The following is a 16,560-nucleotide window of genomic DNA, read 5'->3' on the forward strand; positions in this document are numbered from 1 at the left end:
GAACGAGAGAACAGGAGAGAGGAGCAGGTGCACCGAGACCTGCAACTGTGCATACAAGGTGTTTGGGAGGCGTGAACAGAGAGGGTAACTGTATGCAAATAATGGGTCAAAGACCACGTGAGGGAGGAGGGAGATCGCGTTAATGATCGGGAATCTAACAGAAAAAAAAATCACGGCCTTTTGTTGCTGTGCAGGAAACGCTATTGTTGTTATTACTAAGTTTAAGGCGCGTGTTACCATTCTAGTTATTTAAAGGTGAAGGCTCAGGTGCCCTGCACCTGCGTGTGTGAAGATGGAGTGATCCCCCACTTGCCTTTGCTAATAATTTGTGCAAAGCTTAAGGACGTTTTTGAATTTAAATACGAGAGCAGCTGCTTCGGAAGCATCAAAATGCCCGTTGCAAAAATAATAATAATAACACTGTTAGATTTTAATGCAGCAACGCATGTCTGCTGCGCTGTAAGGTCACATGTCAGTGACACCCAATGGCTGGGTGTTTTACTGGACTATGAGACTTGCATCAAATAAAGCCTCTGCAGCGATCTGAACTGCTGCTTCGTTTGTGGCCAACAAAGCAGCATCATGCGGCCTTTAAGGCAGAAAACTGAGATACGTTAAATGGAAAGCCGCAGTGAGAGAGAGGAACGGCAGGTGTTTGCTTTGTTTTACTCCCAAGGATCGATCCGGCTCCATGATCATAAGAATTCTGCTTGACACTGAATTAAACTGCACTAAGCTCAGGTGGCCTAAAGCGACCTGGTCACATGCTTCACGTACAGGTTATAACATTTACTGAGCCATTAGACACTCAGTGCCTTTCAGTGATTTGATGCCCAGCAGCCCCTTTTTTTCAAGCGAACTGATCCAGAGGATGTCTCCAGACTCGTTTCTCCTCTGTCACCAGAATTCCAAACAAAGGAAAGAATTCCAAAGTAATCACATGTCATTGTTTTATTGTGAGAATGAGACGCTAGTTTCTATTCTGAAGGAGCAGCCCTGAATCACCTGCCAGACGGCTTGAAACTGGTCGTTAGACAGACGACGCTCGACGCCAGATTACATTTAAAAACACAAATATTAACCTTATTAAGCATTAGATTCGAAGTCTAATGTGGGCTACACGTGTAACTTTATTTTAAATTACACAAGTAAAATGGAAACACGGGGACAGGTAGGCCTACTACAGAGAACTGTGTGGTGTCTCAGGCTGTCCCCTCTGCTCAGGTTAGGTTCGCCAATTATTTGGTTAACTGAAATAAATTCCAAATGCTTCGCGTTAAACTGGTAAATTTAAATGAAATCTCACCAGCAGTGATAATTTTGTGCTAAGTTTGAGAAATCCAAGGTTGTCAGCTCGGACACGAGACAAAGCGTCCTCTCAGTGGGTTTATTTTATCTGAGCTGTCACGCCGAAAAGGGCAAAACCGCGACGGAACCGGTGTGACTCTTCGGAGTTCAGCTTTGCCCGTGAGCCCTTTTGCTGGAAACCAAGTCTGCGCCGTGTAGCTAACTCCGCCGGTCCACCTTAAAAAGCTCTTCCGGTTTGCTCGACATCCCCTTTAAGAGAAATTCCCAGAGCTTGAAGTTAGCGGCAGGGGGCACTGTCAGACCGTGCCATCTCTCCATGAGTGGAGGAATCAAACACATTTCTCTCAGAGTATTTTCATACTGAAAACGCGCACTTTGTTCTGCGATTTCGTTTCATCTCGTCACTCAGGGGTCCCCAGAAGTTTTTGCACCGTTAACACATCACGGAGGCATGCACGTGGAACCCTAGAAACCGGAACTAATTTTTGGCTTATCTTATTCCACCCCCCAAAAAACAACAAAACAAAACAAAACCCAACCTGTGGTACTTTATATTAATGAGTGAGTTGTGTGTGATAGTGAAGCAGCTGCGTGGGTGAAGCTTAATTTGGGATCTTCAAATCGAAGTGGGGTTGATTCACGTGAATTAATTAAGCTGCAACGAAAACGTGTTACATGCTTTATGCTTTGGCCACCTCCCCTCCTCCTCCTCGTGCACCTCTGAAGACCCAAGAGTCCCCACTGATCACACACTGAGACACATTTTTCGAACCAAACCCTAAAAATCAGTGGCGGCGACGCTGCGTAATACCCCGCTGTAGACCCGCGTGAATCGGGAACCCTCCCGCCCCCCTTTTTTTCATTCGTTATTCACGTGCCTTCCTTTCTCTGCGAAACATTTAACACTTGATCAGAAAACGAAATATTCTCGAGGACCGGCCGTGTAACGGAGAGTCCTCCTGAACGGGCGAAGCGTTATTTAAGCGGCTGCAGCTTTGCGCCCCCACCGAGGAGGACACGGAGCGGAGAAAACAGCACGGCTGACTCCGGGAGACTGGAGCCTCTCGAGGTGGAGCGATGATGAAAATAGATTGTGTCTCAGTGATGTTGGGTTAGGGGTGAGGAGGAGGGATGACAACTCAGTCACTTTTTTCTTTTTTCTTTTAAATTTGCGCACAACTGAGCGCATTCATTTGAAGGCAGTGCGCAAAACTGCATAACAGAGCAGATCACCCCATGATAATGTCAGACTTTCTTTCCGGGTGTTCAAAGCTCATAAAAATAGTATTACGTTATCGTGTGGTGAGAGGAGACAGTCGAAGCACTGCTTCTAGCTCTAAAAGATGTTTCCTGCTTAGTTCTCCCAAATATAGACCTGACAGTGGTTGCCTGGTTCTTTGCGCTTCCTTTTTTGTAGCCATTTTATTTCTCGTTTTAGAGAGGAATATTAACCCTGGACAGCCCATATTTTGGCTAGACTTTCATCAAATTGCATTAAATATTCTAGTTTATAAATCTTTAAGATTCAAAAAGGCCTGCACTCAACAGACTCCAGAGACTTTTGTTATAGCAGATTTGTTACTGCTTTCTAACATAAAATGAATCCCTATTACATGGATTTTCTATCCTCTTAAAGAACTGAAGATAAATACATATAGCAATGAAAAATGTCCCATTACATGAGTGTTTTACACAAAATAACATTAATGTGGTCATTCCCTCACAGGGGTGCCACAGATACAATAACTGTGCTTTTTTCTTTTCCTTTTCTTTTTTAATCAATTTAAGTTTGAGAACGCTGCCCTGACTGAGTCAAGGATTTCCCCCCGCCAGTATATTTTCCTGAAATGGAAACCAGACCACAGATCATTCATTAAATTAAGCAATTTGTGAGCCAGCCTGTTGTAGGTTGAAGGGGGCTCAGGTGTGGCCACAGTGCTCCCCAATTCGCCATGTTTGCTTGAGTGAAATATTTCTAAATGTTAGCCACAGTGGCTCACATATACACAGAAAATGACAGAGATTCAAAGGAAAAAAAGAGGAGGAAAAGACGATAATTTGATCCTTATTTATTTATGATGTCAGGCCTGTGACATGTTGTCGGTGAAAACATGCTAAGGTGAGCAGATCAAGCGATGAAGGCAATGATTTTGCGCAAGAGGTAAAGAGACTCGCTCATCAACCAAAAATAATAAATAGACAAATATCAAGAAAAACACAAAAAGTGAGAAAATTCATGACCCCTGTAGCACTGGGGTGTATTTTTACTTCACAGAATTTTTTTTATAACTCTGCTTGTTGACCTCTTTTCTATTAAATACAGGCGAACACAGTGGCGTAAATTGGATGGATCATTCATGATTAAGCGTTTTGTACACACTGACTTTATTCATAAGATCTAATGAAATCCAACGTCATCATATCAATACATGTGATTGTTTTGGTGATGATTAATGAATGAACGAGATACTGGACCTCCGTCTCTTCCCGATCAGCTGATGTTTTGTCTTTATTTTTTCTGCATTTTTTTTCTCTCTGCCCACATCTGTTTATCTGGCGATTCGAAAAGCAGAACACTATTTGATTCTTGTCTTTGCGGGCACAGCACTTTAAACACGTCCACAGTTCAAACGTGGCATATAAAGTCCTGGCAGTGCTGGGAACAAACATGTGAGAGTGAACAGGTGCCTGCAGGAAAGTAACCAACAAGCAAATACATTACAAAAAAATAAATGGTGACACAAATAGAAATGATTTAGGCAATTAAGCAGCAGGAAACCAGAGCCCTGCTTTATTTTAGATCTCAGTGATGTATTCATATTTAATACTTGTTTCCTCTTTTTGAAGCACATATGTTTAAAGTTAGAAGTTAAACAAGCGTATTAAAAAGCTATTTGACGCGCGCTGTGGGTCTAGTGAGGAAAGATCTCCCCAGGCTCACATTACGTTGTGCAAACAAGCCTCAGTCGGGCCAAATCATAAGCGAGGATCCAGTGTAAGGCACAGATCTTATCAAAGCTGGATTACCAGGAGCGATCCTCGTGTGTTTGAGAAAACAGAAGCAACGTTCAGGAAATTAGCTTTGATAGGATTTACCAAAAAATAAAAAATAAAAAATAAAATAAAAAAAGCAACAAAAAGAAAACAGAAACAAGTTGATATTTTGTTTATTATATGCTGTGGGGGAATTAAAGAAAACGCAGTAGAAATTATTAAAATCTTGGCAGAGTCAGGAAAGCTAAAAGAAGAAAAGGCAGTTCAGTTAAAGTCTCTGCTTGTCATAATGAACATAATCAAACAGCATGTGTTAATAAGCAATATAAAATACATTGACTACATATATGTCCGCTTAGTTTGGTTTGTACATTTGGAAAAGCTTCTTACTAACCACAGAAATTATTCCTAACTGAATCCCTCTTTCTTCCCGTGTTGCCTCACATACTCATTGGATATAAAGAACTGGAGAGGGGGGGGGGGGGGGGGGGAATCTTGAAACCTTACCTGACAAAGGCCCACACTGCCTCTCACACCTCTCCAAAAAACATCCTATTATATTTCTCAACCGCCCAATAAAGAAAAAAATCACTTGACTGGGAGAAGAAAGGAAGCTCATCCAGTCAAATCTGCTTTTGTCACGTTATGTCCTCTGCCTCCTCCGCGCCCTGCAGCACGGAAGAAAAAGCCCGGGCTCTTCATCTGTCTCATGTTTGACAAATAGGCTCCTATTGGCGATGATATCTGTCGACTCAGGCAGAGAGAAATGACACTGACGTACTAATAATCGATAGTCAACAAGCAGTGGCCTGAATGCATGCAGGCCACTGGTAGACTTTTTTCTTTTATTTTCCCATCAGTGTTGTGAGCATATTAAAGTGCGTGTGTTTGTTTGTGTTGGTGGCTTTTATCCAGAATGTTGGGTTCCCAACTCGCTGGTATGAAGGGGAGAGGGAGGGAGAGGTCAAAGGTCACTGCTGCATGTGGCCGTGTTCAAATCCTTCTATAGTGTGCAATGTTCTCAGCTGACCCGTCTGTTATAGAGGGGGCAGTGTCCAGATATTAGCTTTCAGAGCGTGGAACATTTTAATCAGCTGATCTGGGGCTTTAAATCCATTTTGTTCAGGAGCATGGTTTCATGGCAAAATACTACTACTAATAATGATATTAATAAAAAAGAATAATAATAATACCCTTAACATGCTCCAACATGACACGTGTTCAATCATTCATGTAATGGAATTAGGCAAGTTTTGACAATGAGCAACTGGAATTCAACTTTCAGACCTTGAATGGTGATTTGTTCGTATACCTGATATCCTTTTTAGCTGAGGGGCACCTTCATTGTTATTTTCAACGAAAAGCAAGAATTTCTGTCACACTGGCTGGAGTTTTTTCTTTTTCTTTGTTTTTTTTCTTTTTCCTTTTAATGTGTGACCATAAACCAAATATTTGCATATTTTTCACGACCAAAATTGTCTCCACAGAAATCAGAAGAAGAAAAGACACTTTAAATTCTTCGCGTAGTTTCGTGAATGATCAGTTAAACCTTAATGAACTATTCATTTAAAAAAACTAACATTAAGAATATGGTGTAAGCAGAGCTATAGGCCAACTAGGGGAGGGAAAACTTTATAATTGATGAAGTACAACAGGACTGTTTCTGATCAGACTTCCTAACACTCTCGGTCCCATCTTGGTTCATAGCTGTGACTCGAGGTCAGCGCACGTCATTGCTTCGTTGATAACTGATTGGATTGTGCGTTAAAAGTTCAGCACTGGGCTGACTCTGTCTCTCCTGTCCCCAGAAAAGCCCTTACAAATGGAGTTGAGCTCCATGACGGAGCAGAAGCCCTCTGGCGCTGCTTTTCCCCGACCTCCTCTCCATCACCCACCCACCCACCAGTCCCCCTGGCCAGGGAAATCCACCAGACTCCAGCTCTTTCGACTGTCCTTGTGTCTTTTCGAAACTTGCTTCCAGCGCTTCAGGCTCGGTCATTAAGTCAGGAGCATTTAAATTTAATTTATACGGCTTATTATAATAATAATAATAATAATAATAATAATAATAATAATAATAATAATAATAATAATAATAATAATAATAATAATAATAAAGTTGCAGCAATTTACTTCCCATCTCTTCCCCACACAGGCCGCTGTCTTCTTCTCTGATCCCGGGTCTGTGCAGTGGGATCCCAGGCAAACCCCCGAGAGAGGCAGCGCTGTTTCCTCCTTCGCGTTAAGACACGTTCGCGGTTCAATTGAAAGGAATGGGGGAGATGTTAATGAAGGGGAATATCATGCAGAAGACACACACACACACACACACACACACACACACACACACACACACACAGTTCAGCTGTCTGAACGCCGAGAAAAGCTGATGAAGTGTTTTTTTGTTTTTTAAACTTATTTTTTTAGTATTAATAATGTAAGAACTTCTGACCTTTGTACTAATTGATTTTAGTTTGTGGGAGTTTTAATTTCTAGCCATACTAATAATTAAGCTGTCGCTAAAAAAGGGAGGGGGATTACCAAGAGTGGTAAACAGAAAGATTGTGGGAGTTGTGCTGAGGTGATACAGTTGTATATAGTTATATATCTAAATAGGAATATCTAAGCATATATGCAAGTAGGGATTTCAAGAAATCCTGGAACATAAGGCTTTCTTTGGTCATCATCCTATTTCAAGTTGCTACAGATACAAGCAGTTGCTTGTATCTGACTTTTACAAATCAAAAGAAAAAAGCTGTGGTGGTCATGGGAAGCCATCTCAAACCACGACTTTTTAGACGGAGAAACTTGGTTTTTACCCATAAAGTAGAAACTTACGCGGGGAGTCCGTGGTAGTAACACGTGGTGCTTCACAACAGTTAACAAATGAAGCATTTATTGTGATATCACAGACCTGAATATTAATAAGAATAATCATTTCTTCCTATTGGCTCTGATTATTGCATTCACTCCCTCTATACTGCGTAACAGTGTGGTTTAAGAGAATACACACACACACACACACACACACACACACACACAGAGAGAGAGAGAGACTGTAAAGCCTTCAGTGTTATCAGAAGCCCAAAGCATAGCGCAGACTGTACTGCTATGATAATCTAAACGATGACGCTGTTCAGTGTCTTGCAGCGTGTGTTTAGACTCCGTGTGATATACGGATCTACTGCATCACTGAGCATCAAATGAAAAGTGTTTATCGTCCATTTCCTCCCCCCCCCCCCCCAAAAAAAAAAAAAGAAGCACAACTTTTGTCATTTTATTAAAAGTTTTTTTGTTATTGTTTAATCTTCAGGTTTTTCCACTGCTGGAGTTAACAGTGTTTACTTTTTTGCATTAACCGTTTCACCGTTATCCGTGGCAGCAGGTCATCGCCGTGCGCGTGCACCGGCAGCACCAGCAGTTCTCCGGTGCATGGTGCATTTCCAGAAGAGCAAAGAATGCGCTTGCAGTCTCTTGCTTTCACCGAAGTTTGAAGCGGTTCTATCCTGCAGAGTCTTTTCCGAGGGCTCCTTTGCTCCCTGAGACTCTCCCGCTTTCACACAAAACACATGTCACAGATTCATTCACTCACAGAGAGCGAGAAAGGGTGAGAGAGAGAAACTGAGAGAGAGAGAGAGAGAGAGAGAGAGAGAGAGAGAGAGCTGCTCACAAATCATCTGTGAACTGCAATCCTACAACAAACACTTATTTTCACATTTTCTCCAAGTTTCCACCAAACTTCTAAACTTCAAATCGACTGTTTGTCCTTATTAATATTTCACATCTACACATTTTGCCATTCTTGAGCGACCTTGAACGAGAGGAGTGGCAGGCAAATGTTTTACAGTTGAGAGATTCCACATAAAAACCTCCTGACAGCTTTTAATGTATTTAATTGTCTCAAAGATCAATGCAAAGTGCTGACCCTACAACGCGCCATGTTTCTTTCAACACTACCCATAACTTCGTTTCCCGAACAAGCAGCCAAAGACAAATATAATTTGGAGTGTATTAGTCCAGCTTTGGGGAAACAATTGTTTTCTTTTCCTTCTTCCTTTTTTTTCCCTCTAAAGGAAACACTTATTGTATTGAGGCTGGTTTTGTTCTTTTCATGTATGGTTTCTATTGTTATTCTATAGAAGTTACAGTCTAGTGATTCCCAATCCGCGCAGGAATTTAACCCTGAAATGCCAGCAGCAGCAACAGCATAATGGCCTGTCTCTACTCCCAGTATCGCCCCTCCGGGCTTTGGCGGCAGAAGCCCAACTGGCCGGGCCAGAAAGCCTGCTAGCCCCGGTTCCCCCTAACTTCCTTGCGACTTTGGCCTGGACATTATATCGCAGAGTGCCATTACTCAGGGAAACATCGCGTCAAATACGTCACACTGCACTTAAAAGTTGGAGACTCGGAGTTTTAGCAGGGTTTCTATTTTCATTCCCTTTGGTAACAGCATGGTGTTAAATTGTTAGTTGTTTTATTGGTTTTTCCCCCATATATATATATATATATATATATATATATATATATATATATATATATATATATATATATATATATATATATATATATATATATATATTGAACCATCTCACGCGCAGCGGTTGGAAATGCTGCATGCGTAAATGTCTGCGGTTTGCCTCTTGTTGTTATTGCAGACACCGGAGGCCTACCACTTCTCCCGTCCCACATCCCTCTAAAATCCACCGGAAAGGGAATCCCTTACTACTGTAAGAGCTTAACCAAACTAAAGGCACAACATGTGGCCTTCTTTGAAGGAAATTTGCCCTTAGCCATCGCCAGTACTATTACGATGCCCACATTATGGAGATAACGACACTGTAGATCTATTTGGGGTCAATTCCCTTCTAACCTTAAAGTCTTGCCCAAGGAATACCCACCTATCTGTCTTTTTTATCTATTTATTTATTGATTTTTAACTAATGGGAGACTTGGATGAGCAATTTAGAATACACTAAGAGGCTGTGGATATTTTATAACAAGGTCACGTAAAGAAATATTAAAGGTGAAACGGAGCTGCTTTCCATATATAAAATAAGTGGCAATCTTTATGTATTTTAAATACCATTCTTTAATGGCATTTAGAACTCTCTCATCACACACACACACACACACACACACACACACACACACACACACACACACACACACACACACACACACACACACACACACACACACCAAAACAAAAAACGATTACCCATCTCAAAAGAAGGAGAAGGAGTCCGACAATTACACTCAGTCCCGTTTAATGAATGCTTTATCATTTAAAAAAGAAGAAAGGGAAAGTGCTTCAGAAATCCACCGTTCAAGTTTCTATTTCGAGTGCAGTTTTCTCATGTATATTCACAAGAAGAATGAAAAAAATCAATCAATATACAGGAAACCCCATAAAATTCACAAAAATAAATATTCAGTTTCATATAAACAACCAGTGACTTCAAATTCCGTGTCAAAAAACCTGACCTCAAGTATTGTATCCAAAGAAAAAAAATTTAAAAGTAAAAATCAAAAAGTAAATGAATGGAGGGCAGTGAAGTGGGTAACAGGAGGAGTATGGAGGGAGAGAGCATGAAGCTTGTAGTTGCTGTGCGATGCAATTGTTTACATTGATAGCGTCACTGTCAGAGAGCTGTTTGTCTTAACGGTGGAAAGGCCCTCCCAACAGGCCATTCTAACCACCTCCGCCCCCCCTCAGCCGTGCACTGTGAGAATAGGCTGGTGCGTCAGGAGAGGGGGGCCTAAAGCCAGCGCAACTCCACGGCGCAGGCGATTCCTCTTCCTCCTATGCCGTGCAACCTATGCTTTTGACATGCGGATTAAAGGTTGAAAGCTTCACTCTTGCAACACAGCTACACCACCACCCCTCCTCCACCATCGACACCAACATCACCACTACACTCCAAACCCATCGCAACCCCCCCCCTTTTACTGCTAGCTTGCACAAACACGAGCTCGTGTTGTGTAGCTTCTAAACTAGCCATTTTTTCGTTTCAGTTTTTTTACAAGCTTGTAGGGGATATGAGTTCAGGTCCGAATTGTCTCTCCCAGCCTCAGACATAAGGCTCACGGTGAGTTCAGTCAGAGTGGCGCTTTAATCACATGGCTAAACATCTACCACATGTATCCACAATGGTGCAGGCAGAGTGAAACGCACTTTTTGTACATTTTTTCTTCTCTCTCTCCCCCCCCCACTCTCTCTCTCTCTATACAATCACGTATTACATAGTTTCTTCAATCCTCTGAATGAATGCGCCCTTTGCTGTGCTTGTGGAGGAGGCTGACATCATTCACGGGGCTTTGGGTTTGTTGTGATCTGGCTCACCCTATAAGCTGGGGCCTCTCTTTGTCGTGGACAGAAAAGCACACCAATTAGCAGAGCGCGTCCTGCAACTGCCATTAAAAACATCCACACATTCACTTAAAATGCCTATACGTGTAGGTGCTTCTCGACCACTTGATTTAAAGGCGTGTAGGCTTGAGTCTGAGTTGGTACTGCTATGGGTGGGGGCTACATTAAACAGGTCTGGGATAGCCTGCTACTACGCCGAGAGCGGCCATATTAAAAAAAAGAGGCTACATTCAGAACGGTGAGATGATGATGATGATGATGCGTTTAGGAAATAAAAAGGAAGCGAGATTTCAGAGAACCTGATTGCATTTCTGCCTTCCCTATAAGGAAGGCAGCCAATGATAGTAAAGAACTGTGTTTTTCTTTCATCTTTAAGAACAACGAGACTGAGAATGAGGGATGAGAAAATCAGCATTTGGATGGTTCGGCCGCACATGGCTGAATTGTAAATAATAAAATATTTAACCTCAAATCAAACAGTCAATCTTCCGGCAGTGGGGGCTTTCCCTTTTTGCATCAACAGCTCTCGCGCGTAATTTCACGTTTGTTAGAAATCCCTAAAGCTGAAAAACAACCTAAACACATTCAAAATGCAATGCATTTAAGCCCCTCTCATGTGCTTGGTCGCATTGTTTCTTATTAGTGGCTAGAAGGTGTTTTCACGCAGATTTTTTTTTTTCGTTTTTCTTTTCTTTCTTGGTGCCTCCCCCTACACTCCCCCTCCCTCCCGTTATCACTAAATCACATCCCATTTTGTCTGCATTTTATATTTTCTTGAATTATTTACATGTTCACCACGCGCACACTCTCCCCGGCACAACTTCTTATTGCGTCCAGAGGAAGCCGAGGCCACATGGACCTAGAGGGACACAAATCTGTCGAGTCTGTCGTGAGACCTCATAAAGGAGGCTTATTCATTCAAAAAAAAATTCTTTATGTTTTTTTTTTTTTTTTGATTGTCTGTATACAAGGCCCGCGTTGTGTTTGGGCCTGCGTATGTGCAGTCACACGCTTGCAAACCAGGAAATAGTCCGCAGAAATAAAAACATGACTGAAAACCAGAATACAACCACCCTTAGAAAAATAATCATTTTAAATAATAACACCAACAACAATAATAATAAAAGAAATCCCACAACCACCGAGAATAAATTTATGTCAAATCTAATAAAGGCTTAACCGTGAGCATATGACCAGACATTAACTGAGCTTTTCTTGTATACATGTCTGAAACTGAATATTTGGGCACATGGATGTTTGTGGCCAAGCTGGTTAGCACGCCAGAGGAAAGACAGCGCTGATATATATAAAATATGCCAAGTGGCACAGAATGGGAAACCCTGATTTTTATATTATTATAATTATTATTATTTTATGATTTGCTCAGTCAAGTTTACTCCTCAATCCTAGCAAGTTTTTTTTTCTTTTTTAAAGTAGCCTCGTCCCAAGGAATGCTGTGATTTTTTTTACCCCCCCTTCCTTCTTTCAGACAAAGCACAAACCACTGAAACCCGGCACTATACAATCCAACAGGTCGAGCAAATTAGAAAAGCGAACAAGAAACATTCGAGTTCACACACACACACACACACACACACACACACACACACACACACACACACACACACACACACACACACACACACACACACAGTCGCGTGAACACACCATTGAGAATAGATATTGCTTAGGATAGCTTATTTTAACACAAGTTTTTTTTTAAATCTTATATCCACGAGCGGTGTCTCACAGTCCTGTGGGCGTTTTCAGAGGCTCCGAAAAGGGGGGAATCTTGTAGGTTTTCCTCGATCGAGCTTGAAAACAAAGCGGAATGTAAATCCATTCTCAGGAGAGAAAAGGGGGGACAGAAAAGAAACAACACCGATAAAGTTGCGAGCATTTCGGTGCGCACAGGTTAAGACTCGGGCTACGTTTGGGTTGGAAATGGTGAGGGCTTTTTCAGGGCTTTTTTTTGCTTTAAAAAACAGCTCCGCCGTCTATTTCCTAGTTCTGTGAACGTGTGGGGGAGGGAGAATCTGGCCGCCTGGCTGCCACCTCCACACGGGGTGGGACGGAGGGGGAGGCCCGGGGCCCCTCAGCGAGTTCAGGGAGTAAGCGGGGCACAAATCCCCGTCGCTGCCAACAATCAGCGACGGCGGGGATGGGAAATTTGCCATTAGGCTGAAAGGCATTTTTGCCGGCGATGCTACAGTGTTCACGTTGCTGCGTTTGCGTCTGCTCGGTAAATCCTCCGTGGATGCCTCCTCGCGCCCCACGGGACGAGAACAAGAAGAATAAGAAGAAGAGGAGGAGGACGACGACGAAGAAGAAGAGGCAGCCTTGTGGACCCTGGATAGGTTTTGTTTTGTTTGCGTCCTGGAAACTCTGGGTTTCTTACTCCCCTGCACCGGAGCCCTGCAGTTTTTGTGCCTGTGCTCCCCCTCCTCGATACACGGGGCGTCTTGACTACTTCTGCATTCCTGAGGACCACAGGGGGACCTGAGGGCCACATCGGGGCTCTTCTCTGTGGCTTTAATCCCACTGTTGGAAAAATCTCCTTGTTTTATGGCTCCGCTGGGGTAGTGGCCATTGTTGCTCTCTGTTTTATCTCCTTTGCATTTAGCTACAGTGGCCTGGCTCTGGTATTCATACTCATCACAGCTATCCTCCACTTTAACTTTCACATTGTGGAGACTGAACGGCGGCGTCCTGGCTGTCCTGTCCGAAGAGGAGGTGGCGGTCACAGAGGGCTCCTCTGACTCGGTCTTTATTTTTTTCAGTGCAGTGGGCAGACTTGGGCTGGCGATCGCTTTCGCATCCCTCCTGTCCACAAATTTCTGGGTCTGCTTGGCCTCTTTACTGTGGTCATACTGAGCCCTCAGTCCCGGGGGGCATTTGATGGGATGCCCCTGTGTCCTGCGTGAAGGGTGAGAGGCCTTATTCCGATTGGGTCCCAGTGAATATGTGATGAGCTCATCCACAGTGTCGGCCTGGTTCAGATTTTCCCTTTTAGACTCGCTGAAAAAGCTCTCCCCCACAGAAGCTGAGTTAAAGTTTTGGGGCTGCGAGGGTCCCGAGTCCTGCTCTGTCTCTCTGCATGTGAATTCACATTTCTGAAGTTTGTCCTGTCTCCTGTCCCGTGATTGCGAAGCAGCAACATGTCCGAGGGTCTTGTGCTCTTTTTCGTGCTGCACTGGGTTGTTGTAGTGAAACGTAGGCTGCAGGACCAAAGGTGCTTTGCTGGTGTTGAGACTTTTGGCAAGCGATCCGACCCGCGCCCGTCTGAATCGGATGCTCTGAACCGAAACACGGCTCGAAACTGAGCTGGAGTCGGACTGAGAGGAGCTCTCTTCCTCCTCCTCCTCCTCTGAGCTGACCTCTGAACTCTCCGACTGAGTGTCATCTTCTTCCTCGCCGTCCTCTTCTTCTTCCGAACTGGCGGAGTTGCTGCTGGTGGAAAAGCCAGAGCCGAGGTCCCAGTCGGGGTAAGCCCGTTCCGAGTAGGTGCTGGACTCGGTGTCGCTGCTGTAACTCTCCGGGAAAGTTGGCTCGTGGTGGTGGTGGTGGTGATGATGATGATGTTGGTGGTGGTGATGGTGGTGGGGTCGGGGGTCGAGATAAAAATCTGGACCGAGGTGAAAAGCACCGAAAGAAGTCCCGTGACTTCCAGACGATTTGGGTTGCACGAGCAGCACCGGCGGTGCGTGGTGGTGCGCGTGCCTGCTTCTGCTCCACGAGTGCCTCGCGCTGTCCCTCCCGCCGCCCCCCTCGCGCCTCCTCTTCCTTTTGTGAAGTAGGTCGCCGGCTGAGCGAGAGAGCCTGGACTGAGCAGCTATGGCGGACTGAAGCACCACCGGCTGCCGGCTCACCGCGCTCCGGAAAAACGAGTGCCTTTGGCTCAAAGTGACGCGGTTCCCTGTTATTTTCGCTGTTTCATAGTTTTTAAAGTGTTTGTAACTGGACTTGGTCGCCGAACGGCAATCCCGTCCGTGCGTTTTGTGATAAAACTGAGGTAGTTTGGAGTCGGTAAGGCAAGGAGTCAGCTCCTTCTTCCTGCCCACTTTGCCGTGGAGTGTGAGAGTCTCCGGGACGCCGTGCTGCAAACTAAACCAAACTTTTTCCCTCCACAGCTCGCCGTCAGCACGGAGGAACCCCGAGGACTCGTCCTCATCCCCGGGGGAGCACGCCGCTTTCGCTTTCCTTTTGTTGGACTTCAACACCCGCTCCGTCTTGCAGGAGAAATACAGAGCCTCCACGTCCTCCCGCGATATGAGAGTGCATTTGGCGGCGTGGAAAGCTATAGAGTTTATTGCTTTGAGCTTCCGTAGCTCTTCCAGGTCGCACTGGTGCTTCTTCACTTTCAGGTAGTCCATGCGCTTGTGCACCGTGGTCCGAGGGATGTTCTTCAGCAGGTCGGTGAAGACCTGGGACAAAGCAAACATTTGCTTGCCTTGGATGAGCAGGTATCCCAGCCTCACTCCTTGCATTTCCTCAAAGCCACACTCCAGGTCTCCCATGATTTGTGTGTATCCACTAGAATCTATTACTCCATGTAGTCAGCCTCAATATACTGTGGATTCACCAGTGAGTGGCATAGGTTAGCGAGCTTAAGGCATCCTGCTCACACCTATAATCCAGCCACACTGCTGCGTAATGAAAATGCAAACTTTGACATGCGGAGTTAAATGGAGCTGCCCCTGTCTAATAGATTGAATGAGCCGACAGCATCCACTCCTTGCTTCTTGCCCCGGGTCCGGCATGGTGGTGGAGGAATGCGACGGATGCGTCCACCAAGCCGGGGCTGCTACCTGCCTCTGCCGACTCCACTCCCCTCTGGTCGGCAGCAGGACGAGGGGTAGGTGTACACCACTGCCTCAGCCAGAGGGATAAAATAGCTAGAAGAGAGAGAGAGGGAGGGAGAGCGACAGAAAGGGAGGGAGAGAGGGTGTTGTGAGGGTGGGGGAAAGCAGAATGAGAGAGAGAGAGAGAGAATCAGATCCAGAGAGAAACAGAAAGAGCTAAAATGCAGCTGCTATTCTGGATGCTGGTTGAGCCACAAATAAAATGACAGGGAGAGAGAGAGAGAGAGGGGGGGGGGGGGGGGCTGTCTGGAGACACCTTCATCAATTAATGCCCCTGGAGTCGACGCCCATTGGACGCCGCTGACAGGTGATGCAATAAAAATGGATATTCCATCCCCACCCACCCGCCCACCTACCCCTCCAGCACCCTGCTATTACAATAGTTTACAACTGTGCCCACAGTCTCCGCCGTCTGAGTAAATAATGCTGTTGTGACAATTTTTTCCTCGATAGCTAAATAAAGAGCTGCAGAAAATCCAGCCCAGTGCAGAGTTTGTGTAGAGCCGGTGTAAGTAGTCCGAACCGGAAAATAGTCATGACAGGACGGGATGTGTCGTGCTAATTCCCCCCGCGGTCGTCATCAGAATGTATGTAACCGTAGCATGCAATCGATTGCATGTTGGTAAAAATGACTCCAGTCAGCACGTGCTATTTTAGTCGGGCTGATGTGCGTTACGGACGTGCTGCTTAAACAAAGAAATTTGCCTCTTTCCCCCCCCCCCCTCACTGCTTTCCCCCCTGACCAGTAAACATCAAACTTAACTGCTTTAGCGTGCTCGAGCCTTTTCTCCTGATTTTTCTTCCCCAAGGTTGTAGGCCTTCTATAGACTGACCTACTTATCAGCTGAGACCACATAGGCTCGCGTCCATCCGCCTGGTGATACCGTAATAAACGAACCGGCGCTCCCAGCGTTTCAGAAGCCATTTAAACCGTCTAAGCTGCGTGTGTGTGAATTTTGCGGAGTCACGCAATTCCTGTGAAATTGTACCGTGTTTAAATGTGAACCGTGATTTTTGAGTGTGATC

At 44.6% G+C, this 16,560-nt stretch overlaps 1 protein-coding gene across 1 annotated transcript; it reads right to left on the minus strand.

Moving 5' to 3' along the window:
* Positions 1-9,558: 9,558 nt before the first annotated feature.
* On the minus strand, positions 9,559-15,491 carry skida1 (SKI/DACH domain containing 1). Its single transcript, XM_085468587.1, has one exon. The coding sequence runs from the start codon at positions 15,187-15,189 to the stop codon at positions 12,670-12,672; it is 2,520 nt and encodes an 839-aa protein (XP_085324713.1). The 5' UTR covers positions 15,190-15,491; the 3' UTR covers positions 9,559-12,669.
* Between the last annotated feature and the right edge of the window lie 1,069 nt (positions 15,492-16,560).

This window comes from Copadichromis virginalis, linkage group LG9 (genome assembly GCF_057382275.1).
Source record: "Copadichromis virginalis isolate Kocher_CV1m ecotype Utaka linkage group LG9, C_Virginalis_male_GT1.1, whole genome shotgun sequence".
Classification (NCBI taxonomy): domain Eukaryota; kingdom Metazoa; phylum Chordata; class Actinopteri; order Cichliformes; family Cichlidae; genus Copadichromis; species Copadichromis virginalis.